The 26999-nt window shown below is 45.2% G+C and overlaps 1 protein-coding gene across 1 annotated transcript in view; it reads right to left on the bottom strand.

Annotated features, from left to right (window-relative positions):
* The window catches only part of Mthfd1l (methylenetetrahydrofolate dehydrogenase (NADP+ dependent) 1 like), a 179172-nt gene that overhangs the window by 55471 nt on the left and 96702 nt on the right, over positions 1-26999 (bottom strand). The window contains exons 21-24 of the mRNA XM_041680308.1: positions 14405-14544; positions 9737-9778; positions 8630-8730; positions 7925-8102 (exon numbers count right to left, since the gene is read on the bottom strand). Coding sequence (XP_041536242.1) covers positions 7925-8102; positions 8630-8730; positions 9737-9778; positions 14405-14544 — 461 coding nt within the window. The remainder of the gene's footprint in view (positions 1-7924; positions 8103-8629; positions 8731-9736; positions 9779-14404; positions 14545-26999) is intronic.

Genomic DNA, 26999 nt, shown 5'->3' with positions numbered 1-26999 from the left:
TCCAGCCAAGCTTCAGATGTGGCCTCTCCCAGGACCACTCCAACCTCCCGTGGACACAAGGGAGTGCATCGTTTTGCCAGTGACTCATCTCTTCTTTGTTAGTGTTTACTGGAAAGAGCTTTGGGACTATCGAGCCAGGGCCCAGGCTGCCTTTGTGAGCTCTACTAAGCAGGGCTCCCACAGAGCCCACGGTGGGTGGAAAAACAGAAGGGTTGAGCAATGGGCAGCGTGGCCTCCTATGGTTCTCCCTGGCCCAGCTGCATGGCTCTCAGCAGGCACTCCAACCCACTGAGCAGGAAGCTCGGCCAAGGTTCAGAGGGGCTTCTACTGTGGCATTTGGAAGTAAATAAAAACATCTCGTTTAACTTGCTGCTTAGGGGTCGTGTGAAAATTGCCCCATATGTGTTTCTCCCTCCACTGTGGGTAATCTACACATTCTACTGTGGTAATCTATGTACTCTACGCCTTCAGTGAAGGAGCTTCCTATTCTTTTCCTGCTTGGTTGTGAAGAGAAGTACAAAGCTTGGGGGCAAGCTCAGTCTAATGAGCTTTACCTGAACTTGGGATTTACGTAAGCCGCTTTGGGGAAAAACACAGCTTTTTATAGAAACAAATAAAACGATAAAAGAAGCCATGTTTATGCATTTATCAGCACTGGCATTCCCTTGACCATGTACACACGGATGAAGTTGTTTATTCCCTCACCCTGATACGCCTCAGTCTAGCAGAATGGCTTACACACAGCAGGCCTTGCCTGATCCTGTGCTGAAGAAGCAAAGAACCATCCACGGCAAGAACTTCCACAATGTCAAGGCGTCGCACACAAGTTCTGGGGACTTTCTGGGCGAGCATTCCTGATGGAGTGCAGACAATGGCACAATAAACAAATGTGACGGGAGACAGTGTGCAATCAAGGCTCTGCGTAAACAAGAAGTCAGGAGGTGGCAGGCTACATGGAAAGCTTGGAGATCTGCAAAAGCTGGCAAGACATTAAAGGGGACGTTCAAGGGTGTAGTTTGGTTGGGGGAACTCTTGCCTAGCGTGCACAAGGCTCTGGGGTTGATCCCTAGTGTGGAAAAACAAAACAAGTTGAACAGTGCCTTGAAGGAAAAACAAGAAAGATCTCAACAAGCAAAGGAGAAAAACAAAACTCATTCTACATGAAGAAGAAGGTAGAGGCCTCGGCCCAAACAGCAAAGGTCAGAAAACCAGTCACAAAATACCAAGTATCCTACTTGTACAAGGTAGGAATGTAAAATACAGTACTAAGACTTCATGGAGCTTGAGAGGTGGCTCAGTGATTAAGAGCACTGGCTGCTCTTGCAAAGAACCTGGGTTCAGTTCCGAGCATCTACATGGGAGTTTACAACCATCTGTAACTCCGGTTCTGAGGGATCTCATGTCCTCCTCCGGCCTCTGTGGGTACCAGGCACACACGTGGTGCATGGACACACACACAGGCAAACACTCATACACGCTGAATGAAAATTAAGGATTTATAGAGCTGCGTGTTTAGGCTTGTTCTGGTGAGCCTTTCTGAATTAACACTACATTAGACCTTGAATATTTCAAACACTTTCCTCGTCAATTCTCCCCCAAGTCTCTGAAACCGACATTTAGGAACCTGGAACATTCTAGAATGAAACTTCCAATGGAATGTTTGTCACCATACAAATATTTTCTGACTCTTCTTTCCAGCCAACTTACAGTGCATGTCACATGAGCATTAAAGCCGTTGGAACACGATGACTGCATTTGTAAAATGACCAAGGAAATGAATTCTTAATTTTATTTTAGTTTATTATAATCTAAACAGCTGCCAGCTGTCTTGGGCAGTATGGCTTTAGAGAAATAATATGACCAACCATTATATTGTTGTGCAGCTTCTTTTAAAAAAATTATCATTTTATTTTATGTCCATAGGTATTTTGCATGCATGTGTGTCTGTGTGTTAGATCCATGTTTGGAGGCAGAGAGGGTGTCAGATTCCCTGGAACTAGAGTTAAAGATGACCGTGAACTGCCATTTGGGCGCTCGGAATGAATTGACCTTGGGTCCTCTGGAAGATCAGCCAATGCTCTTAACTGCTGAGCCGTCTCTCCAGCCCCTTGCATAGCTTCTTGCATGCTGCTGGTGCACCATAAACCTTGGTCCTGACACCAGCAATGTAAGGTAGAGGACATGGTGACTTTCATAGATTGTGCTCACAGGGTAGCTATGGTGATCCAGGCTAGTAGAAGCTACTCAAAATCACATGATAATATTATTCTTGAAAAGATTCTGGATATGCCCAAAGAAGTTGTTAAATCAAACTAGTTAACTTTGTTGTCTTTTTACTGGAATAAACCAACTGATAAATCCCAGAAAAGTATTGACTTAAACCTTTATACATATTTTTTTCTGACTAAACACACACACCCCAGCCTGTGCTTGGTAAAGCATGCATTTAGCCCAGCACTCAGGAGGCAGAGGCAGATTTATAATTTCAAGGCTAGCCTGGTATGCAAAGCAAATCCTAGTTTAGTCAGGGCTACGTAGTGGTGTTCATATGTTGGTAGTAACCAACAGCTGTCTGACTGTACTCATGATCTACTCAAAAGGAGGAAAATCATGCCAGTACTAGAAACCTAGCCATCCAGCCAGGCCTAGTGACGTCATGGATCTCAGAGGAGAACCCACCACCTCCCACTACCTCCACTTTAGCAAGTTCCTAACTCTATTCTAAAGCTTATTCTTTGTTTTTGTTTTGTTTTTCCGACACAGGGGTTTGTCTGTGACGCCTTAGCTGTCCTTAACTCTTTGTAATTCAGACTGGCCTCAAACTCATAGAAATCCATTTGTTTCAGTCTCCTAAGTGCTGGGATTAAAGGCGTGTGTCACCACCACCTGGCTCTTAAAACTTATTCTTATACCCACAGGTGAGTATAGTTCTTAGCCCTCATCAGAGAAGCTCCTCTTTATAGCAAAAGGAGACCCTCAGAAAACAACTGGTCACAACACAGAGATGAATGTATTATGAATTAATGAATTATTTAAGGGATCAATCTTCTAGCCCCAACGGATAAACCTACAATACAACTCCAGTCCTGCACAGAAGGTTCAGGAAGCATCACAGAAGAGCAAGCAGGTAGAAAGATTGTCGGAGCCAGATCAAGTCATTTGCTGTAAGACCATATCTCCTCAAAAGGGCTGCCCAAGCCAGACCTGAATAACGACAGTATCAACAGAAACACGCATGTGGCAAGAGAGACCTCAGGGGTCTCTCTCCTAGACAAAGAACGCAGGCGACAGGTGACTGCTGAGATGAGAATTAGCTCCTCCCAGAGAGAAGCCCTCCAATGGAAAACCCAACACAAAGTGCTCAGCCCGGAAATCATATACACACAAGCCACAAAAATGGACTCAGCAGGTTGAATTTATATAGTTATGAATTCCCCTATACATATCAACAATAATCAAAGAAAAAGAGGCCATTGATTTGAGAGGGAGTAAGAGGAGCACAGACTGTGTGAGAGGGAAAAAGGGAAATGGTAGACATGATGTAAAAATGTTAATTAATTTTTCTTTTAAAAGCACCAAATGCGGGGTGATGGTGCACACCTTTACTCCCGGCACTCAGGAAGCAGAGGTAGGCAGATCTCTGTGAGTTTGAGGCCAGCCTGAATCCCAAAGAGCTCAAGGACAGCCAAGGTTACACAAAGAAACCCTGTCTCGACAACGCAAAAGGGCACTATATAAAGTGAAGTAGGATAAGGTTTAAAAACAAAGCTGCTAGAAATAACAAGGTAAAAGGGCTTCGCGGGGCTGGGGAGCTGTCTCAGTGGATAAGAGCTCTTGCTGAGCAACCAAGAAGACCTGAGTTCAAATCTCCAGCAGCCATGTAAGAAGCACGTGGTTATGGGCCTCAGTGCTATGAGTGGCAGGGGGTTTGCTGGCTGCCAGATGAGCTCCAGGTTCAGTGCGAGACCCTCTCCCAATGGAATAAAGTGATGAAGTGGGATGCTTAGTATTCTAACCTGTGACCTCTAAGTGCACACAGGTATACATACCCCACCCCCAACACACGTGGGTATACACGCACGCATCTGCACAGGGTGGGAGGGGAGAGGACAAAACAAAAACAACCAATGTCTTATAAATGTGACGTTTCCGCTCACTTGGAGATCAGGTGCTAAGGGCAGCAGCTTGGAGAAATCTCTTTTGAGTGACAAAAACACCACCTAGCATTCTACCACCCACCCCTGGCCGTATCTTAGCAAGCCCACATGGTTGCCGCTTCAGCTCGGCACCAAATAAAGTCATTGGTATGCATCCTGACATGCTGAATAAAAAATAGCCTTCTCTTGTTTCAGCTCCCAGGTCACGGAGCTAAAGCACACAGGCTCACCATTTTTATTCCGTGATACTGGAATAATGCATTTTGATGTCCATAAAATATTGAAAGGGAAGGATCAATTAATAACTTATAGGCGGAATATAAATCTCCAGGTGCACGCTAATTACTTCAGCTTGTGGTCTGTGTCTGAAATAGAGCGTTGATTTTAAATGACACGCATGTAGTTTGGCCAACACCCTTTCTAGTGATTCAGACAGACATACAACTGGAAACTGTCCATGTTCATTCACACTGACCAGACCACACAGGTACAAGGGCTGCACGGCACACGTACCACCTGGTGTCCCGGGAGCAGCTGTCACTGTTACTGCGAACATTAGGGCTCTGCATCTCGGACACAAGCCATACTTTGCGCCAGAGGCTAGCCCATCTGAGCTACCGAGTGGGTGGGCTTATACTTCCTGGACTCCAGGCACCCTACCCTGAGCAGTGGGTTTACTTTGGAACCCCTGAGAAACCTCGTCCTCCTAAGGAAGGCGACTGCAGTGTGTGATGGAGAGCAATGGGATCTGGGAAATGAGCAAATATCTCACTGTTAGGAGAGCTGCAGTCACCAAAGAAAAACATTGCAAATAAAGGGTTTCCGAGGGTAATTTCTGGTTATTCTCAAACAGAACTCTGCAGGGACTACCCACACTTAATTCCCACTCTTTGGTTTTATTATTATTTTTAATCTTGAACTTCTAACCCTCTTGCCTCAGCTTCCCCAGTGTGCACCACCATGTGCACCACCATGCCCGGCTTGCTCATGTATTTCCATGTTTTATCTTGTCCTTCCGGTCTCACAGATCTGACTGTGAAATATGTGTGTTTTCTAAGAGCAATGGGAACATACACGAGGCACGGCTCCAGCTTCCGTTCATGAGCAAGGAGCCTGTGCAAGCGGGGGCGACTTTCCTCACTATGCCGCAAAGCTAGGTCATGTTTACTGACATGCACTTCTGGGAAGAACACCCGGGCTTCAAGACTAAACGTCTCCTTCAAGAATAAGGCATGGGCTGGAATGACATCTCAGCTCCCCAAGAGCTTTCTTTAAAGGCACGAAGGCCTGAGTCTGATCCTTCTGAACCTACATAAAAAAGACAGGCGTGGTGGCACGCATGCAGTACCAGCCCTGGGGAGGAGAAAAGCGGTGGGTTCTTGGGGCTTGTTAGCCAGCCAGCCAGGCTTCTTGCATTTCCCTGACCAAGGAGAGAGCCTGTCCACCTGAAATAAGGTGCATTGAACCTGAGGAATAGTGCCTGAGGTTGTCCTATGACTTTTACACACATGTGCATGTGTACAAACATGCAGATGTGCACACACACACACACACACACACACACACACACACACACTGGGTAGTGAGGGGGAGAAAGGGAGAAGCTTGCAAGGAAGAAAACAAATTAATTTTAAAACCAAGCCTCAACTTCTTGAGACCGGGGTGAATAAGTGTCTCCCTGAATCTGAAGGGAGTCATTTTCTATACAGGGATTTGACCACATTTGGCATCTTTAAGGTCTACTTTTAGTCCCTATAATGAGATGACTATATTCTCATTTTGTCTATATTGAAGCTGGAAAGGCTGTATGGGAATGGGAGGGGGTAAACGGCAGCTGTCACTTTGGGTGTGGCCTTTGTAGTTTGACATTGGAGATTCTCTCATATTTAGCGGGAATAGTATATTTCTAGAAACTTCTATCACAACGATGTTCTGTGATAGAAGTTCCGTTGAGCAGGATGGAAGAGCAAAGCGCTGCAAAGGCAGCCCAGTCATAAATCAGAGGGGAGACAGGTGGGTTTACCAATGAGAAATGCACCTGTCTGGGAAACGTGGGGGTGACTGCACAGGTGACGCCAGAAGGTCCAGTATCTAGGAAGAAGAAAGAAACAGGGCAAAGAGCAGGTAAACATGGGTGATGGAGGGAGCGATGGCAGTTGGAGGAGAGAGTGGGACAGGGACACGAACAACGAGAAGGGGCTTGCAACATTCCTCTTTTGATCGCCCTATTCCCCAACTGCTACAAAACAGCATAAATAAAGTTTTAATTTCTAAAATTCTACAAATTCAATTCTGTAAGCACAATTGTGCCACAAGGACATGCGCTCAGCTATGTTCATAGCAGCTTTGTTTGTCATAGCCAGAACCTGGAAACAACCTAAATGCCCCTCTACTGAAGAATGAATAAGGAAAATGTGGTACATTTACACAATGGAGTACTACACAGCAGAATAAAATAATGACATCTTGGAAATTTGCAGGCAAATGGAGGGAGCTAGAAAACATCAGTTTGAGTGAGGTAACCCAGACCCAGAAAGACAGTTATTATATGTACTCACTCATAAATGATTTTTAAACACAAAGCACAGAAAACCAGCCTACAGATCACAATGCCAGAGACCTTAGACAACAATAAGGACCCTAAGAGAGACATTCATGAATCTAATCTACATGGGAAGTAGAAAAAGACAAGATCTCCTGAGTAAATTAGGAGCATGGGGACCATGGGAGAGGATTGAAGGGGAGGGGAGAGGCAGGAAGGGGAGCAGAGAAAAATGTAGACCTCAATAAAATCAATTAAAAATTATGTTTTAAAAAATAAGACAACATCCAGTCTTTTTAAAATAGATACAATTTTCACATGGGCTATGACATCTTCCACAGACATTACCCCGTATGAAACAAGCCACAACAGAAAACACTGCAAGATCCCATTTATATGAAGTATCTCAGTAGTCCAGTTCCTAAAACTAAGGTGGAATGGTGGTTCCTAGAAAGATCTGTGGAAGGGGAAAATGAGGAGCCTTTACATGGACACGAAGTTTCAGTTTTCTAAGACGAGACTAGTTCTAGAAGCTGGTTGCACAACAACGCGAATATTCTTGGTACCACTGCACCGCACACTCATAAATGAGAACACTTGATGTATTTTACGACAAGGAAAAAGTATGTAAGATTGTGCAAGGAAACCACAATGAGGGTCGGTGAGCCAGCTCTGTGAATAAAGGTGCCTGCTGCTGAGTCCTGCCATGGTTTCATCCCGGGAACCGACAAGGTGAGAGGGCAGAACTGGCTCCTATAATCTGACCTCTGATTTCAGCATGTGTGCCGTGGCATGTGTGTGCCCACACTTACCTATCACACACACACACACACACACACACACACACACACACACGGGAAAGAACTGTAGCAGATATGGATAATAAAAATGCCTCATAACTGAGCAGCTGTGAATTTGCTCAAAAGACTTGTTGCTGGGAGGTCAGTCCCTTCAAGCCTTAGTTTACCTCCCAGGACCTTCCCTTCCCTTGGGCCCACTACTTGAAAGCAGAGCCTTAAAAAGCACAGGTTTGGGACAGAAATAAGATGTGCCCTTGGCACCTGGACCTTGTCAGACACTAATGCCTTTAGTCATGAGCTTCCTTCTCTGCAGAGCCTTCAGGAAGGCTGTGTGAGGCGGGCCATGTAAACAGCGCTCAAAGCGCCGGCCTTCGGCAAGACCCCAAAGCCACCAGCCCGCTGTCATCCTGGTGGCGGGGACTTACCTGAACGTCGTACAGGAACTGGAAGCGGCTTCTTTTGTTGGCGGCATCTCTCACAGCCCGAGCCAAGTCCACAGACCCTTTTCCCCCAGCCGACCAGTGATAGCAGGGGACCGCATCAAAGGCACCGGCCCGCTTAGCGAGCTCACACACCAAGTCGATCTCCGCGCGGGTGTCGGTCCTGGTGAAGAGAATGCTTGTGGTTTTTGCATCTGTGTTCACTTAGTGATGTTTTGAAAGAAAGACTAACGGTTTATACAGAACTTCACTCCCTAACACCGAATATATTTTAAACATCAAAAGTGGTCACATTGTGTTTAAATAAACCAGACTTGAAGAAAAACAGGTAGAGAGAATCCTCTCTAACATGACTCAACGGTTTCAGGTTGTTAAGGGTTTTTAATTGAGAAAATTTTATAGTAATCTCCTTTTGATCATTCTTTCATGTTGTCAGACAGAAGTACCGGGTAGAAAGGGGAAAAAAAAACCCAAAACCTCTCCCTCCCCCACAAACCAAACAGATGGTAATTCACTATTTGAGTTTCATTTCCACACTAACACTTGAGAACACATTTGTGAAGATGAAACCAAATCAAACAGAATAAGCCAACGATTCTGTGTCTCAAGATGAAGCCGAGAAACCCAAGTGCCCTTAGGACAAGTGCGGTCACGAGTGTGGTCCCCCAGACAGCAGAAAGCTAGACTCACTTGAAGACGTTCAGCGCCACCACGACGGGCACCCCGAAGAGCTGAGCGATCTGAATTTGTTTTTGTAGGTTACAGCAGCCATCAGCCACCAGCTGAATGTTCTGGAAGGAAATCAGCCAAAGTGTCACCATCAATGCCCCCAAGCGAGACCAGCCTCACCACACTGGCAACTTCTGATTCTATCTTTTCTCACTTTATTGCCCTGGAAACTTCTAAAAAGAGCCCTGAGTCACCTTGGGTTTCCAAGAAAGATGGCGGAAACAGAGGCAATTCACATTAAAATTAGCTTCTAAACCTAGTCTGGGTCCAAGTCCATGTATTTGAGTCTTAGACTAGGCAACTATTTCTATGGAGGACTGGCCATCAGATAAACAGCCAACTCTCTGCAGTCAGCGGGGCAAAAGGCACACAAGTCCCTGGGATCCAGAGGGGGTCCTGCTTGGCTACTCCGGTTAAACCCATGGCGCCACCTGTAGGAGCTATGTGGTACTGCCGCCAGTTAACAGGCGCAGAACAGTTACTGCACTCTGGAAAGCCATAAAAACAACCGCACATTTTTCAAGAATCAGGTTTTTTTCCTACAACATAGAAATACACAAGTATAAGCTTCCCTCTTTTCTGGGTCAGGATGACTGCCGTGGGTGTGGAGGACGCCAGATAAGCCTATATCTATCTTTTCTTCAGCTTTTAGAGGTCACCGGATGGGTTTCACCTCTTCATCCCACCCATTTTCACAGGGATTCTTAAAAATGCACACTACAGTATGTGCTCATGAATGTGGAGGCCAGAGGACAGCCTTGGCTGCTCCCTAGGTGCTGTCTACCTTTCTTTATTGAGGTAGTCTCTCGCTGGCCAGTGAGCCCCAAAAGTCCATTTGTCTCTGCCTCCCTAGGGCTGAGAAAGCGAGCTTGCATCGCCATGCCCGGCAGGGATCGAACTCAGGTCCTCTTGCTTGCTAAGCAAGTACTTTACCCACTGAGCCATCTCCTCAGTCCAGAAAAGCACATTTCTAAGAAGTTTGCCGGTGGACTCGAGGTCATTCATTGACGGTCATCTGGAAGCTAATCATTAATCGGGGGGGGGGGGGGAATGATCAGTTTCTCTTACCTCCTCTGTATATTCTTTCTTGAGAGGAACCCCAGCAGTTACCTGAAATATAAAGAGTCAAAAACTAAAACTCATCCCATTGCTGGGGATGGGGACGGGACGGGACTCTCTATAGCAATAGTCCCAGATGGCCTGATAGGAGAATTCTACTCAACCTTTAATAATATAAATCAATTACTGTAATGTGTACACAAGCCTTCCATAGTTAAGAAAAAAAATACTCCAAAATTTTAAAATTTTGTATAGTTAACTAATATGAATGGGGAAAAAAAAGAAAACTGGCTCAAACCATTAGCAAACTGATTAGTAAAATCCAGTTACTTGGAAAGCAGACATATCTGTCTGAATCAGACTTGTTCTGACAAGATTTCTTGACGTAATAATAATTTCAGCAACACGTACAGCCTTAAAGAGAAAAGCCAAACTGTCATCTTGAAAGACACAGAAAACCTACATCAGTCTTTATGCTAATTTGGCCAATTAAAAAAAAAGGCAATTCCTGAATCCTCATTAAAAATAGATCCCAGGCATCACACTTAGCGACGAGCTGTTTAGACACACACCCCCTTTAAGATGAGGACTAAGAAGATGCCCCCAGCCAGCACCCCACCCAACACTGCTTTGCAATTAGAAAGACCCTGCCAGTGACAAGGGGACAAAAGTAAAGACTGAGAGGAAGAAACAGAACTCATTTTCAGATATAAATGGCAGCACAGAATTCCCAAAAGACTTGATAAGTTAAATCCGTACAGCAAGGAAGATAATTCAGACGAGTTAGAGATAGAACATGTAACATAGAAGAACAGAAATAATTTAGATTTAGAAATAATTATAGATCTTATAGAACAGATCTATAAGAAGAAGATATATGAGCATTTTTTTATGAAATCAGCGGTAACTTTCATTGAAAAACATTCAAACAGATCCAAGCCGATGAAGAGATAGCTAATGTCCTTTGAATAGAAATCCTATAGAGACTGCAGAATATATAAGCTAATTCTCAGATGCACATGAGGTTTTGAGCATGTAGTTCAGTGGCATAGAACTGGTCTTATGTAGACTGGATCCCCCAAACCTCAAAAAATAAAATTCACCAATAAGATGCAGAGAGCAGTGAATAGGGGCACCTGGAGGTCAGACAAACATGAAGGAACAGCCTGGCTTCGGATCTCTGTAGTACACGATCAGATATAACTAGTTCAGGTCAACTGAAGGGAGACCCTGGAAAGACACTGCTATACTTTTGGGGAAAGGGATCCATCCCACCCTAAGTCAAAAAGAAGAAAGGGACACTTAGGACAGTGTGGAGGCAATTGCTTATTAATTCCAAAAAAAAAAAAAAAAAAAAGAAAAGAAAAAAAAAAGAAACGAAATCTAGTCAGTGTTCCACATGCCTACACATGCCTAAACACCACGTGTTAACCTGGCGGGAATTCAAAGTGCCAGATATTTGATCAAGCATTACTGTGTGTGTTTCTCTGGTGAGGACATTTTTAGTGAGATTAAATACACAGAACAGTAGACTTCAAGAAAAGCAGGGAGCTATAATCTCCACAATTTGGCTGATCTCAGCTCACCAGCAGACCTGAATACAACATGGACACCTCTGGGTGTGTCTGCAGGGTGCTTCCAGAGAGGCTTTATCAAGGAGGGAAGACGCAGGGGGAACGCAGGCAGTGACATGTGGGCTGGGGTCCATCCGTGACTAAATGACAAGGAACCAGCATGAAGCCAGATGAGCGCCAGCCTTCACCTCTCTGCTTCCTGACTGCAGAGTCTGCGCAGTCATTGGCCTCATGCCCCTGTCTCTTCCCTGCACTGGTGACCCCTATCCTCTTGGCTCAGATCACGAGCCCCAGAACACCCTTCCTCCTTTAAGTTGCTCCTTGTCAGGTTTTGGGTCACGGTCATGGGAAAAATAACTGTGTTAAAATGGGCAAGTTCAAAGGTCACAGGATTTTCCACTGCACAAATAACGGATCAAAAGAGCCACCTCAGCTGAGTAAACACACACAAGGCGACCGCAGCGATCTGTGCGATGACGTCGAAAGGGAGCAGAAATTACACTGGATTAAAAAAACCAGTAAGACAGAGCTGTTTCGAGGGAGAAGTTGACACACGAAGGTGGGCCACATGAAAGAAAAATGGACGTAGGATTGAGAGGTGAAAGTTCATTTACTAATTACTGCAAACATTTCTGGGATACAGAATATGCCAGGCCCTGGGAGACCGTAACGGAAGGAAGGAACAGGAAAGAATAACTGGGAAGAAAACAGCCCGACAATGCAGCACACACAGTAAGAGGTGCAATAGGATTGGAGATCATGGTGAACATTTTTATAGTCTGGAGGTCTGGGAAAATGCTGGACTGTAAATCTTTTTTTTTCTTTTTTTTTTGATTTTCGAGACAGGGTTTCTCTGCAACTTTTGGTTCCTGTCCTGGAACTAGCTCTTGTAGACCAGGCTGGCCTCGAACTCCCAAAGATCCACCTGCCTCTGCCTCCCGAGTGCTGGGATTAAAGGCGTGCGCCACCACCGCCCGGCTTGGACTGTAAATCTTAGGGCTGACCAGTTCCCTGAAGAGAGGTGAGATGTTCCCGCCGCTGGGTCTCCACACGTCTCCACGATTTCCTCCCTTATTGTATAAAGACCGAACCAGACCAGACAGACTCAAAACCATTTAGAGGACCAAAGTCGTTTGAGTTTAAATGTAGGAATGGTAGGGGAAGAAGGGAGCATTTCAAATTATACATACGTACATTTTATCTTTTGAAAGGAGAAGTAGGTCTAGAGACTCAAACAAAGTCTAAAGTGGAGGACCCACAGCAACAACTGGAATTTTAAGCATGATCAGAACAGCCAAGGATTCATGTGTGTTTTTACAAATTCATGTGTGTCTTTACAAATTCAAAATGTGTATCTTTACAATTTTTGCATTTGGAATGATAACGCAACTTCAGGCAAAATGAAGAGCTGGCACCAAGTTGGAGTTTTGAACGTGTGTCCCACCAATCCACCCTCGGCTCTGCATGTGGACAAAGCAGGAGGTTTGACTGACATTCTTGACTTTAGATTGACCTGCTGTTGGCCATTGTCTTCAAACCCAGCAAATCTTGGCTTCCTCAGCCAAAAAAAAAAGGGATGAGAAATAGTTCCTAGGACAAAGACCAAATGACATAGTTTGCCAAAGGCAAACCCGTTACCATTTATAGTGGGTGACCACCCTTGATTGGTAGTTTTGTGACCATAGTACTCTAATTAAGAAATTAGGTTTGATGTCTTGCATATCTGTATGCCATAATGATATCAGATGGGAAAATAATGAAACTTCAAATAAAAATTTTCCCATTTGGAAACTTCTAAAGTAAAAAAATCCAAACAAATTTTAAAAATACACATACGCCCCCTTTGCCCACTTTAAAGAAAGGTATAAAAATCTTCACATATATTAAAATAAATTGTAAGGTGTGGTGGCACACCTATTTAATCCCAGCACTAGGGAGACAGGGGCAACTCGGTTTCTATAAGTTCCAGCACAGTTGGTCTACATAGTGAGTTCCAGGTTAGCCAGGGCTAAATGGTGAGCCCTTGTTTAAAAAAGAGAGAATTTTCCCAAAGCAGGGCTGCTCAGAAGCACACAGTGCTGTGCAAGAGTCACAAGGCAAAGTCACAACTGGCAGAGACAGGCGGAAAGAGGTTTTACGTGGAACCTGTAGTCTAGAACATCCATGTGCCACAAAGGCATCTGTAGAAGCACGGCAAACCTCCATCAAAGCCCTCATTCCAACCCCAGTGGTCCTCATCCAGGAACGAGCACTTTACTCTCTTGATCTGGTCCACACGCTTACATAAGCATGGCCGGTATGTCTGGGATGAATCTGAAGACTCAAAAGTGGTTTTATGTGGGCATTGCACGTAGCTGATGTGAATGAACTAAACTCCAAGTGATCTATGGGGTGAACTTCAAAGAAAGGAAGCAGACTTTACAGACAACTGGAAACATTTATCTAGAATATACTATGTCTCAAACACTAAATCAAACTATATTTTTTCTTTCAGACAGGTTCTACTCTGACCCTTGGTTGGTTCTGAATCTGTGGCAATCTTCCTGACTTAGTCTCCTAGGTGCTAGATAGGACTACAAGTAGGAGCTTAAAAAACTTTTTAACAATTGTTTTATGAGTGTTTTGCCTACATGTACATATGTGTACCATATGTATGCCTGGTGTTCAAGGAGGTCAGAAGAGGACATTGGATCTTCTGGGACTGGAGTTACAGACAGTTGTGAGCTACCATGTGGGTGCTGGGAACAGGACCCAGGTCCTCTGCAAGAGAAGCAAGGACTCTTACCTACTGAACCAATTCTTTAGCCTCTATATAACTTGAAAATTTTTTATGATTTATGTGTATGTGTGTATGCAACCTGGGTCTATTTATGAGTGCTAAGTGTATGCAGGTACTCACGGAGTCCACAAGGGCATTTGATTTCCTGGCACTTGAGTTATAGGCAGTTGAGAGTCACCAGATGCCGGTGTTGGGAACTGAACCCAAGTCCTCTTAGGGGCAGCAAATGTTCTTAACCACTGAATCATCTCATCATCTCTCCAGCCCCTGGTTTTTTGTCTTTGTTTGTTTGTTTTTTAAAGCTAAGATAAAGCAAGAACTTACACTTGGCCCACCTCCATGCATCTTCAGAGCTCGAACAGTGGCCACCAACACAACCACATTGGGCACCAGGCCGGAAGCTCGGCATTTGATGTTGAAGAATTTCTCCATCCCAATATCAGCCCCAAAGCCAGCTTCAGTCACTGCAGAGAAACAAGCAGGGAATGAATTAGTGTCTGAAAACAGAAGCGGGTGCTGGCAGCCAATGCTCAATAACGGGGCAAGTGCTCACAATGGCCTCTACTCCTGCCACACCAAGGTCAATGCAAGGCACCGTATCTTATGGCAACCAAAGGTAACCTGACAATGATAGACGCTCATCGCACAAGGCAGGTCTCTACCTTGTTGGACTCAACACGCTACAAGGACTCACTGCCAGGCCAAGAGCGCTCTTCCCAGGACTCTAACTCAAACCAAAGCTTTTCTTAGCATAGATGGGATTTTCAGCTTTGTGATCAGGATCAGAGGGGTGGCTGATCATTTCTGTTGACGAGCAAAATTCAAGTTGGAGGCATGGTTTAAGGATATTGGTCATGAGACGACGGCAGTTTAATTCCAGGACCAGAGGGATGCTCACTCATTTCTATGGACTTCTCCATCCTAGCTGACAGAAATGTTACTGAGGGGGCCGGGGAGAGGGCTCAGTGGGTGAGAGCACTGGGTGCACAAGCAGACGAACTGAGCTCGAATCTCCACATCTATGGAGAGGGCTCAGTGTGGTTGTGTGTACCTGTAACCTGTAACTGCGGGGGGACAGAGAGACAGGATTGCTGGGGCTCACTGGCCACCAGCCTAGTGCCAGCTTCATCGAAAGACCCTGACTCAAGGGAAGAAGGTAGAAAGTGATGGAATTGGACATCCCGTGTCTTTCTCTGGCCTCTGTGTGCACATGAGCACATGCATACACATATATGTATACTTGTACATCCCCTACCCAAAGACATATTGTGGCATTTGTGGAGGTGGCAGATAGAACATGAGTATTGTTTCCCAAAACCACGATAGATACTGAGCCATTAGATTAGCTTCCTACCCAAGGGAGAGCCACAGGGCTCTGGTATTCAATGTGTGTGACCCATGTGACCATGGCATCACTTAAGAACTTGTTAGAAAGGTGGAATATCTCATGGTGGGCCCATGAGATCTCCTCAACCAGAGCCAGAATTTAAAATAGCAGACTTTAAGGGCATGGGTGTTTTCCTTGTTCACCTATCTGTGCACCATTTGTGTGCGTGGTGTCTGCAGAGAACAGAGACCATGCATCCCTGTTATAGACAGTTATAAACCATGTGGGTTCTGGAAATCAAATTCAGTCCTCTAGAAGAACAGCCAGTGCCCTTAATCCGAGCCATCTTTCCAGCCCCACTTAATCAGCATTTTTTTTTTTTTTTTGGATTTTTGAGACAGGGTTTCTCCGTAGCTTTTGGTTCCTGTCCTGGAACTAGCTCTTGTAGACTAGGCTGGCCTCGAACTCACAGAGATCTGTTTGCCTCTGCCTTCTAAGTGCTGGGATTAAAGGCATGCGCCACCACCGCCCGGTTTAATCAGCATTTTTAAGAAGACGCTCACGTGCAGTGATGATCCATCGTCATTCAGGAAGATACTGCTGATGTAAGAAGTATGTCGGAGTATGCACCATCTACTGACATTAGGACTAATACCGTAAGTAACGGTCCAGATAGGAAGTAGAAGTAAACGATTATTCTGTGGTTTATATAAAAATATTTAAGGACCGGGGTTGAAGCCCAGTAGCACAATGCTTGCCATGCATGAGTGAATTCCTGAGCTCAAATCCTCGGCAGCACCAAAAAGGTGAAAAGTAAACAAATGAAGGCATTCACGCTAGCATAATTGTTAGAAATTGTAACAAGAACTGAAGGAAGAATCTTGTTCAGAAGGAATCTGAAACTCTAAATACACTTATTTCTTACTTTTTTCCTTCGACACTGCATGTACCTGTTTTGTTTTTACAGAATACACAGAATTCCGTAGTCTCCTGTAACTTAAAAGTGTAATTCTATTTCTGTAATCACAAACTTTCAGAATTTATGATTATAAAAACAGCAGCTTGTAATTTTGTTCACTGATGTGCCAAAATTTGTAAAAGCGTTCCCTCTGTTACTGAACATTTGGGCGGTCTCCAGCACGCACAACAACACACTGAAATCATACTGCACATGGACTTTAATCTCTTTCAAAGTATACCCTTGGAATAAATTACCAGGGGCCAAGGACATAAAACATTTTTTATGACCACTGGCATACATTTGACAAGTCATTTTATTAAATTTTATGTCTTGAAATCAATGTTTTAGGTTACCAGAGAAAAGAATAGGTTTCATGGCGTTGCTCTCATTTGTCCCCTCCCCCATCGCCTGCTCTCCCCGCTCCGATTTTTATTACGTTCACTTTGCATGGATTTATACCACAACAATGGAAAGGACCTTCCTTCCTTACACAGCAGATGAAGTCATTCTCATGATTCCATCGATAGTGGTCAAAATTAGAGAGGATTTCTTACCTCTGCAAGGAGGCCCTGAGAGGCTACTGTGTGAAGATGCTATGAAGATAAAGCTTAAGATGCAGAGGAGGTTCTGGGATGTGGGAGATTTGAGGACCACAGGGAAAGGGGGATTCTGGGATGTGGGAAATGTGAGGATCACAGGGAAAGGAGATTCTGGGATGTGATGTGGAGGACCACAGAGAAAAGAGATTCTGGGATGTGATATGGAGGATCACAGAAAAAGGGGGATTCTGGGATGTGGGAGATGTGAGGACCACAGGGAAAGGGGGATTCTGGGATGTGGGAGATGTGAGGACCACAGGGAAAGGGAAGTTGAGATGTGAGGATCAGAGAAAAAGGGAGGAACTGAGCTAAGAATAATATTTATCTTTCCCTGCTTCCTGACTGTGGATGCAATGTCACCCATTCCTGCTACCACCCTTCCCTGCCATGATGAACTGTTCAAACTGAGAACCCAAAATGAACTATGTTTCGTTTAAGTTGCCTTTCCCAGTGTTTTATCACGGCAGTATGAAAAGTCATTAACACGAATACCAAACCCTGACTCTTGCTCACAGAAACAGAGGATGAATGCATTTCTTTTATAATGTTTCCCCTTCTTAGTTCTACCTATTCTGTCTTAAATCTCAGCATGGTCCTCACATTCTCCTTTATTCACAGGTTCTAGTGAAAATAAAAATCTGAGGATCTTCACCAGAGAGGCAAGGCCTTACTCAAGCAAACCATCCCTACTTCATCCTCCTCCACACTCCAGGGCAGGGAGGACACTCCGTTGGTATAGTGCTTGAATAAACATAGGGACATGAGTTTGATTCCCAGAACCCATGTTATAAAAAGCCAGGCATGGTAGTTCATGCTTATAATCCCAGCGATGGACAGGTAGAGACAGGTGGATCCCTGGGGCTGGATAGGCAGCCAACTTAGCCTTAATGGGTGAGTTTCAGGTCTATGAGAAAGTGTCTCAAAAATAAATAAATAAATAAATAAATAGATAAATAAATAATAAATAAACAAACAAGTGACTCTGAGGACCGACACCTGGAGTTGTCCTCTAGCCTACATCCACAGGCACGCAAAGACGTACGTATGCAGGAACACGCGTAAGCATGAGCACACGATACCTGCGCCTCATTCTGTGGCAGTGTCACGCTGCCGAGCTTCCTGCAGAGCCCTACACTATGATACTATCATCTCTGCCCTTTTCTTCCCGTCTGGAAAATTCCTTTCTTTCCTCTCCTTTCCTTAAACCCCTTGTCTAAACCCCAGCTCAGCGTCTCATCTCTTGGAAGCTTGTCTGGATCTCAGGCAGGGGAGTTTTCCTTCTTACCCTCGGGCATTTTCTACCTCAGCTATTGTGTCTCTTCTTCGGACCCCTTACTCCTGAGATCTGCATCCCCGCCAGCCTACCCTATCAAGTGCAAACAGCATCCCCATGTAAGCACTCTGCTGGCTTCTACTAGAAACAGGGACATGCCTTTATTTATCTTGATGTCTCCAATACCTAACAGTCCCTGACACATAAAAGTGCAAACAAGAACAGTGTGGGACTCAAAAGTCAAGGCAAAGATCACAATTCAACTAAAAGACAGAGGGACACAACATTAAAAATAGAAAAACAAAACAAAATAACCCATGTCAGCCCTACCTATCCTCTTTTTTTTTCCCCTTTCAAAACTGTTTTGCTTTTTATAAATCAAAGCTGCAATGGTGTAAATGCCACACATATATAGCAATGAACGATATTATCGTCTCAAATGTCTAAATGGACAAATTCAGCTCAATTTTGTATTTTAACATACAGATTGGAAGTAAACAAGAAAGTGGTGGGAAAGCCCATTTTAGTTAAGAGGAGGGAAATGGGCTGTGGCTGTGAAGGCCCCAGACTCCAGCGGCCAAGCAACGTGCAGGAACCAAGCAGGAAGTGGGGAAGAGCCAGACTCCCACGCCTTGAAAACCTCTGCTTTCTGAGCATGTGATTCTGCTGTTTGTTTCCACACTGCAGGCCGCCAAGGAGAAGGGAGAAGGTGGGCCCTTGGGTGAGCAGCCTTTACTAAAGCAGGAAGTGCTTCCCTAAGGCATGACCAGTGACTAACTTGGAGATGGGCACTGCCGGGTTCAGCCTTAGTCCCAGACTGTCCCTGTGAAGGGACAAGTCACTCTCCCTGGCAGGTTCCATTTTCTCAGGACTTCCGGGGGAATCACCCACAAGCCGAACTTCCCTGGTGACCTCAAATAAGCTATTTATTCCCTTATCCTATTTGCTGTCCCTAAGCCAGAGTCATCTTCTGTTGAACTTAATAAACATATTCTTAAATCACGGAGCAAGTCTGCTTAGCATGACTTGGCTTTCCTGAAAAGCATGGAATGCAGGTTTCAAAAGGCTGCTTATTCAACAAAAGGCTTGTGATCAAAAATATTTGCGTAAGCCGTGGTCATTATTTGTCTTGGCAGTCTCTCTTCGCCCAGTCACAGGTCTTTCTCTTCCAGCATGAATGGAAACAGGAAATGCTGAGGGACGGGCTCGTCCTGGAAGCACAGACGTTATCCCACAGGATGGCTCGGCTCAAACTTCAGCAGCTCAGAAAAGGGGAGTCCTTGGGCTCAAGCTAGAAGGGACTCACAAAACAGAGCTCTGGGTGCAAGAGGTTGAAGCGTAGGCAGCTGGCTTGGCCATGACAATCCCCCAGAGCGCCTAGCATCCTGGCATAAAAATTATAGAGCAGGAGTGGCCAGGAGAGCCACAAAATGCTACGCTGCCAACAAGGTGAGGCAGGCCATGTGCTCTCTTCAAACACAACCCCCACCCCCTCCCCAAAGGAGGGAATTTGTATTTGCCAAGTTTCCCTTTGACGTCTTTGGCTTCTTGTACACCCTGAAGAAAATGGCGGTGATAACTAAGACCCAGATTTCAAAGCAAACACCCATTTTTATTAATAATACTTCTTTCTAGAGAAATCCTGTCAAATACATGTTCATTAAAGTCTAGAACTGGTTGGCATTGTCTAACCTCCTGGCTCCTCAGCCTAAGCAAATTTCCCGCGATCAAGTCAAGGGACCCACTATGGTGTCCAGGAGCTGTCCCAACTTTACATGTTTTGCTATCCACCGTTCTACTCAGAGTGCTGCTCACTAAACCTACACAGCGTGGGTTTTAGGAAAAACTGTCATTTCCTCTCACTGGACAACTGAATCTCTGTTACCCTGTGGGGTGTCTAACATGCAATTGCCTGCCTGAGATTCCCCATTTAGGAAGACAACTGCACTTCATTACTGGGATGAAGATAAGTTCATTCCCCAGTGACCAAGCAGCATGACTCTGGCCTTTCTTCTAGTTTTAAATTTCGTGGTCTACATGAATATATGGTCTACATATATGGTCCCTTCCCCCTCCCACCAAACTCTTTCCCAGCAAGTCTTCCTCCTCTCATAGCTTGTTATTGCTTTTATTATCTGCTTTGGGGTCCAGTGCGCTTAACTATGGCTGCTTGCACATGCAAGGGTGACTGACCAGGAAACCTCCCCAGAGCAAGCATTAACCACTTATAGTCCCCTGGGTGGGAGGTATCATGGATCTACCTCACTCACGACGGAACGCTGATGTGGTCTTTCCTTTTTGAAACTACGTTTATACTTTTAACCCCCCCTTACCCCCAAGACAGGGTCTTACTAGGTAGTCCTAAACTCCTCTTGCCCCCTGAGACAAGGTCTTATTAGGTAGGCTGCCCTAAAACTCTCTATGTAGACCAAACTGGCATCAAAGTCACAGAGACCCATATGCCTCCCAAGCGCCAAGATTAAAGGTGTGTGCCTGTCCTTAACATTTTGTTTACTTGCTTGAATGCAGGTAAATCTGAATTCCACCCTGTCTCATATTTATCTCAGGCTATTCGAATGCCTTAACTTTTGTCCCTATTCCTACAATACCACAGGCATCACAAACCATAAAATGTCATCGAGTTCTTCTTGAGTGGAAAGACGCTGTTCCCTGGTACCCCCACCCCACTGGAGGGGCGAGGAAAACACCAGTTTCTGAAGATATTTTTGGTCACTACTGGCATCTAAGTATGAGACACTGCTAGGCATCCTACAATGCTCAAAACCGCAGCCTGCTTCCAAAAAATCAAAGGCATCTTCATCCCACTCAGGCAGCCGGCTGAGGGTCAAGCAGAATAAAGGCGGGCTGGACTTTGCAGACACTCCCTCGGAGAATATTAGAACCGCACGGGAGGCTAGACTACAAGATTGCGCAAGCTTATTATGTTAATCGCTGTAACCTCATCCACTGAGATCCCGGAGTCTGAATTATCCAAATAAAAAAATCTGCTCAGCACAGCTTTGATGTATTGCATCAATAATGGGGTCAGTGCAACTAGGCGTTTGGGGACTAAGGTGACTCCTGACTTAATAATATAAGGAGGAAGGAGGGGCCCGAGGAAACCACTCGGCATGGGAAGACAAAGGGGATGGGGTATGTCAGTCTTACTGTTAAGATGTGTATACGGTGAGGAGAGGGAACTATTTTAAAAACCCAGGCATGAGACGATGGACCCAAATGGAACATCTATTGTGCATTTTTACTGACCCTTTGTTCTAGTTTTATTTTGTTGCTTTGAGAGCACTCTGGCCAAAAGCACCTTGGAAAGAAAAGGATCTGTTTCAGCTTACAAAAGCCAAGTGAAAACCCATCATCAAGGGCCCAGAGCAGGAACTGGCTCATGGGCTATGGAGGAATGGCGCTTCCTGGCTCAACCGTAGGCTCATGCTCAGTAAGTTTTCTGATACCGCCCAGATTAAGCTGCCTAGGAATGGTGTTGCCCATAGTGGGATGGACCCTCCTGCATCAAGGCAACGGGCACAGGCCACGTGATCCGGGTGATTCCTTCCCTCTTCCCACAGACAAGCAGAGCCTTTAAGCGGAGCTTAAAGCCTATGATGCCACTGCTGGAAAGGTTCCAATCACTGTGCTCGGGGGTCACTATTATTCAGCTGTACCGAAACCCAGGCGCCTGGGATTACAGTCTCTGAGAGTGTCTCTACTCCATACTGCCTTGCTGACACACCAGCCAAGCACAAAACATTTCTCTAGTCCAACAGCTTTCCAGCTTTCCAGGAAAAGTTCAATACCGTCATGCTCCAAGGGCATTTCATTCTTTGGCTTCAGTAATTTGTTATCTCTTAGAGCAATTCACGTGGGGATTACCCATCACCTCTCCTAATTGTCAGTTGCCATGGCAACAGAGGTGGGGCTTGGGCAGTGGAGAGCAGATGAGATTTAGGGTGAATTAAGAAAGATTTTAGTGGATGCTTCAGGGACTTGGGCTATCAGGACTTGGTTCCTGACACCAAGCACAGGTAGCCCACACAGTACATCGTGGTGGCCCTCCTCAGAACTAAGAGGTGTCCTGGAGCCACTTCCCCACTTGTCTGAGACCCCCCAAGACTTGTCTCTTTAAACCAGGCACCAGCTCTCTCGCCATTGTTAGGAGGAGTGGGTAACTCTAACTTCCTGCCTTAGAGTCTCTGTACCAAAATGCAGACGGACTGGGAAAAGGGACACTGATTTAGTTTTGAAATCCTCATTTTTGTTTCCCAACTGAGGAGACCCTCCTTCAACCGAGCCAGGTTTTCCTTGAGTTTCTCACACTTGAAGAACCTGAAGATTATCACTAGAATTGCGAATTGAATTTTCACCTTGTTAGGTCACGAAAACACCCTTTGTTCCATAAGCACTCAGAAGATAAAAAGAAAAATCAGTCCTGTCAGATTTCATAGCTACTTTATAATAGCGATAAATTTTCTGTGTGTGACGCACGCAACACACACATGTAATATACCACATATTGAGTTCTCCATTATCCTTGGACGGGAAATTGGATTTATGGGCTGTTGAAGTCCTCACCGAACTAGTCACTCACTGTAACCAGCTCAGCTCAGAATGGGCTGAAGAAAAAAAAAAAAAAGAAGTCTGCACAGGACAGACTCGGTCAATTCTCAAAATGAATTCTTATAAACAGAGGGGAAAAGGAAACTGCAGCTCTCGTCCAGCCCACACCTTACTTTCTCATGACAGACGAGAGATGCAAGGGACGCGCACAGAGGAAGAAATGAGGCACACGGAGTGAGGTGTCACCCTGAAGCACTCTGGGTCATGAGTTCTGAGCAGGGCTGAAGGAAACAGAGATGGAGCCTCCACACGGCCCCTTCTGCACTGGGTAAACACACTTATTCGTTGCAGCTGCCTGCAGATGAACTCAGGAGGAGTCGGTTCAAAGTCACCGAAGCACACGCGTTCTGCGCTGGAGCTCAAGGTAGGCTGGCCTTGGAGGGCTTCTAGTTATTTTCTCAGTGGTTAGAAGGGGACTAAGTAACCGGGATGAGTCACCCAGTCACCCCCAAGGGAGGCTCCGCATTATTGTTACAGCTGAAAAACAACGGTGACCTCGGTTTCAAACATATTAATTGTGAGAGCTAGCTCGTCTTAGGCCTACGAAATTTTACTAAAAACAAAATCCTTTCTGCTCTGTAGGTTCTGTTTATGTAATTCACGGTCCCTTGACTTTATTAAATGTAAAAGAGTTGAATTTCCATAGAGGATACAAAAAAAATGAACTTATTGAGCACATATTTGGAGTCTGAAGGAAGAGATCGGTAAAACCACAAATTAATGTTATTTTGAAGACCCTTCCCTGTTGCCCAGTGGCCAGGCCGAAGTTGAGGCACAGAGCATGAGGAAGCTATTGGGGGTGTACTCTAGGGGAGGAAAAGGAACATTAACAGCATACAATGAGCCCACAGGGTCAAGTGTGATGATACAGGGCTGCAACCCCAACACTGGGCAGTGGGGAGCGTAGAGGCAGGACGCTTGTGAAGCTCAGGGCCAGTAAGGTCTACACAGTGAGTTCTAGTCCAGTCTGAGCTACAGGGGGAGACTCAGCCTCAAAGAGCCAATGATAAACAAACAGGACACAGGGCCACTTGGATAGTGTGTGTGTGTGTATGTGTGTGCTCGTGCGCGTGTGTGTATACAGCAACATGCTTTAAAAACTTAAAAAAATACCAATGTACTTTGAAAGAAGGATTCAGAACTTTCTCCACATCTCCAGAGATTAATTAGATGCAGTAATTTAGAACCATCATGAATTAACTTGTTTTGGAAGTTGCTTTTGGTCAAAAAGAAAATTAAATTTTGCAACAAAATGCTTAGTTAAGAATAAAGTTATGCACTCTACTTATTGTTTTGAGACAGGGTCTTACTACATAGCCCTGGAACTCACTCTACTGACCGGGGTGGCCTTGAACTCTGCCTCCGAAGTGCTGAGATTAAAGGTGTGCCCCACTGTGCCCAATGTTACATGTTAGCTTTACTGCCCACATAAAAATGTAAGCTCTGGACTAGGTGAGTTTGCTTTTTGGATGATTATATGGGGCAAAGCTGTCCTCTTGCAGCTTCTGAGATGTGGGCTGTATGCCCACTTTCTCTGCCCCCAGACAAATTCTGAAGCTGAGGGTGGTGGTACACACCCATAGTTCTACACTCAGGAGGCTGTGGCAGGAAGATTGCCAGTCAGGTCAGCCTTGGCTGCACAGTGAGGCCATGGCTTAGAATAAAAAAGAAAAAAAGAAAGAAAAAGAATTCTGCCTGGCTTGGCTACTAACAAGTGTGTCTTAACAAAATGGAAAGACAGGACCGAGCTTTTTCTATAAGAGGGTTTTTTTTTTTTAAAGATTTATTTATTTATTATGTATACAACATTCTGTCTCCATATATGCCCGCACGCCAGAGGAGGACGCCAGATCTCATTACTGAAGGTTGTGAGCCACCATGTGGTTGCTGGGAATTGAACTCAGAACCTTTGGAAGAGCAGCCAGTGCTCTTAACCACTGAGCCATCTCTCCATATAAACCCTATAAGAGGAGTTTATGGAAATACATGAAAGGAAGAATGCAGGAATGTGGAGGTATACACATCTTATCATAAAGCCCATGTAGATAGGACATGCTCACAAAGCCAGGACAGCTCGTTCTGACTCACTGATCACAGAGTCTGAAAACTAAGCAAACAGACTGGCTTTCCGGGAAGTTCTTTTTATCATTTCTAGATTCCCAGAAATCATAAAGATAGAAGCAAAAATATATTAATAGTGAAAGCTATAATCTTTGGATGTGCTTTTTAATTTACTTACACATGAGGCATGTATATATGTATGTGTGCATGCATACGCATACCCGTATATACACGGAAACCAGGAATCTAAGTCAGGGTCTTCCTCATTTGCTCAGCACCGACTCTTGAGGGATGGTCTCTCACGGAACCTGGAGCTCACTGATGGAGCTAGGTGGGTGAAGGAGCTCCAGGAGGCTGCCGCATCCTCCCACCCCCACCCTTCAGTGCTGGGGTTACCGCCGGCTTTCATATGAGTGCTGGGATCCAAATTCAGGTTTTTATACATGCATGGCATGTGCTTTCCCAGTGGAGCCAGCTCTCTGGACCCTGGGATGGCTCTTGCACACATGTGCCTTATAGAGAAAGTACTTCTGCCTCTGGATTTTAGCCAAACGTTCTCTGGGAAAAGGATCACCAACACCTTTATCTAGGAGAAAAAGAGCAGGGCGGGGGGAGGGGCTTGCCCTTTTCTTACAAATAGACCACAGTAGTGTTGGCCCATTTGGGACTGGTACCCAGGGCAGAAGAAGCCCCTGGGAGCATCACTCATTCCAGCATTAGCAACCTCTGTGCGGCGCCATAGGGAATAGGGCAGCTGACATCCAGGAGAACTTTGAAAATACTGGTGGATGACTTACCCGACCATGGAGCAATATAGGGTGATACCATGAAGGAGGGATAATAGGCCACAACAATAAGAGGGCCAGACAAAGGCACATTCCTTGCCAGGCGGTGGTGGCACATGCTTTTAATCCCAGCACTCGCGAGGCAGAGGCAGGTGGATCTCTGTGAGTTCAAGGCCAACATGGCCTACAGAATTAGATCCAGGACAGGCTCCAAAGCCACATAAAGAAACCCTGTCTCGAAAAGCCAAAAAAAGTGTCCTTAACACTCATTCCTTGAAATGGTTAAAAGAGATCATTAAAGGTATTGGTATTTCAAAATGGTAGTGAGCATGTGGATTACTTTATTGGGACAACTGGCTGATAACGGGGTTCTGTCCCTAGAAGATGACTCCCCGGCAGTTACAGGGGCTCATGCTACACTCTAGGGGGTAATCTACAAGGCCGGAGCTTAGAGATGCAGGGTATATGCACAGATGCTTCTCGTTTGTCCTGACACACACAGACAAATTGAGAATACGATAAGCTGATGATAGTACATTTTATGTCTCCAACCCGCGGAACATTCTAGCCTCACGGCACATCGCACTGCAGCCTACGAGTGGTTTCCTTGGTGATGGTGGGGCTGACTGCCTAGTATCTATCATGTTACTATCACCAGCCAAAAAGAACGGAGATCCCGAATTTCCCAGGATGCTGTCCACAGAACGGAGATGCTCTCCTACTATTGTGAGGTTTGTGTCAGACAGGGGCCATCTGGACGTCTACAACATTTTCAGAGAACAAACACACAATATTGAATTCTATTTTGCCTCTGCACATATGTTCAAAATGTATGAAAAACACAATGGGGACAGGCCCCCATGGTCCTAAGAGTTGTGACGTGGGAAGGAAGGACCAGTGCCAAGTGCCTAGCACACCTTCTGCTATTACCACTCATGGATGCCGTCTGGTATGCTCGGTGAAGGGAAAAAGAGGAAATTTGGGTCTGTAATTTCAGAGGGTGTGGCTAATGTCAAGACTGGCTGTTGAATGCTGTCCACAGAGCTTAATATAAATGGTAATGGCAGTGTGTGAGTGGGCTGGGCGCTTCAAGCTGCCTGCCGGAGGTGCCGACGGGGTTTGTGGACAGTATGTCACACTTGACTTTACCCTGGGATGAGCAGTTCAGATGCAGGCAGTAGCCGACCAGCTGAAGCCAGGCAGGTGGGGGCAGGGCTGAGATTCTTTTCTGGGCAAACAGAAATGACTCTGGCTGTTATTTCTCACTGAGTTCCAATGTAGTCT

Source organism: Microtus oregoni, unplaced genomic scaffold (genome assembly GCF_018167655.1).
Source record: "Microtus oregoni isolate MIOR12 unplaced genomic scaffold, Mior012 000033F_ref0000390, whole genome shotgun sequence".
In the NCBI taxonomy this organism is placed as follows: Eukaryota; Metazoa; Chordata; class Mammalia; order Rodentia; family Cricetidae; genus Microtus; species Microtus oregoni.
This window is presented reverse-complemented; position numbering and strand designations above follow the sequence as displayed.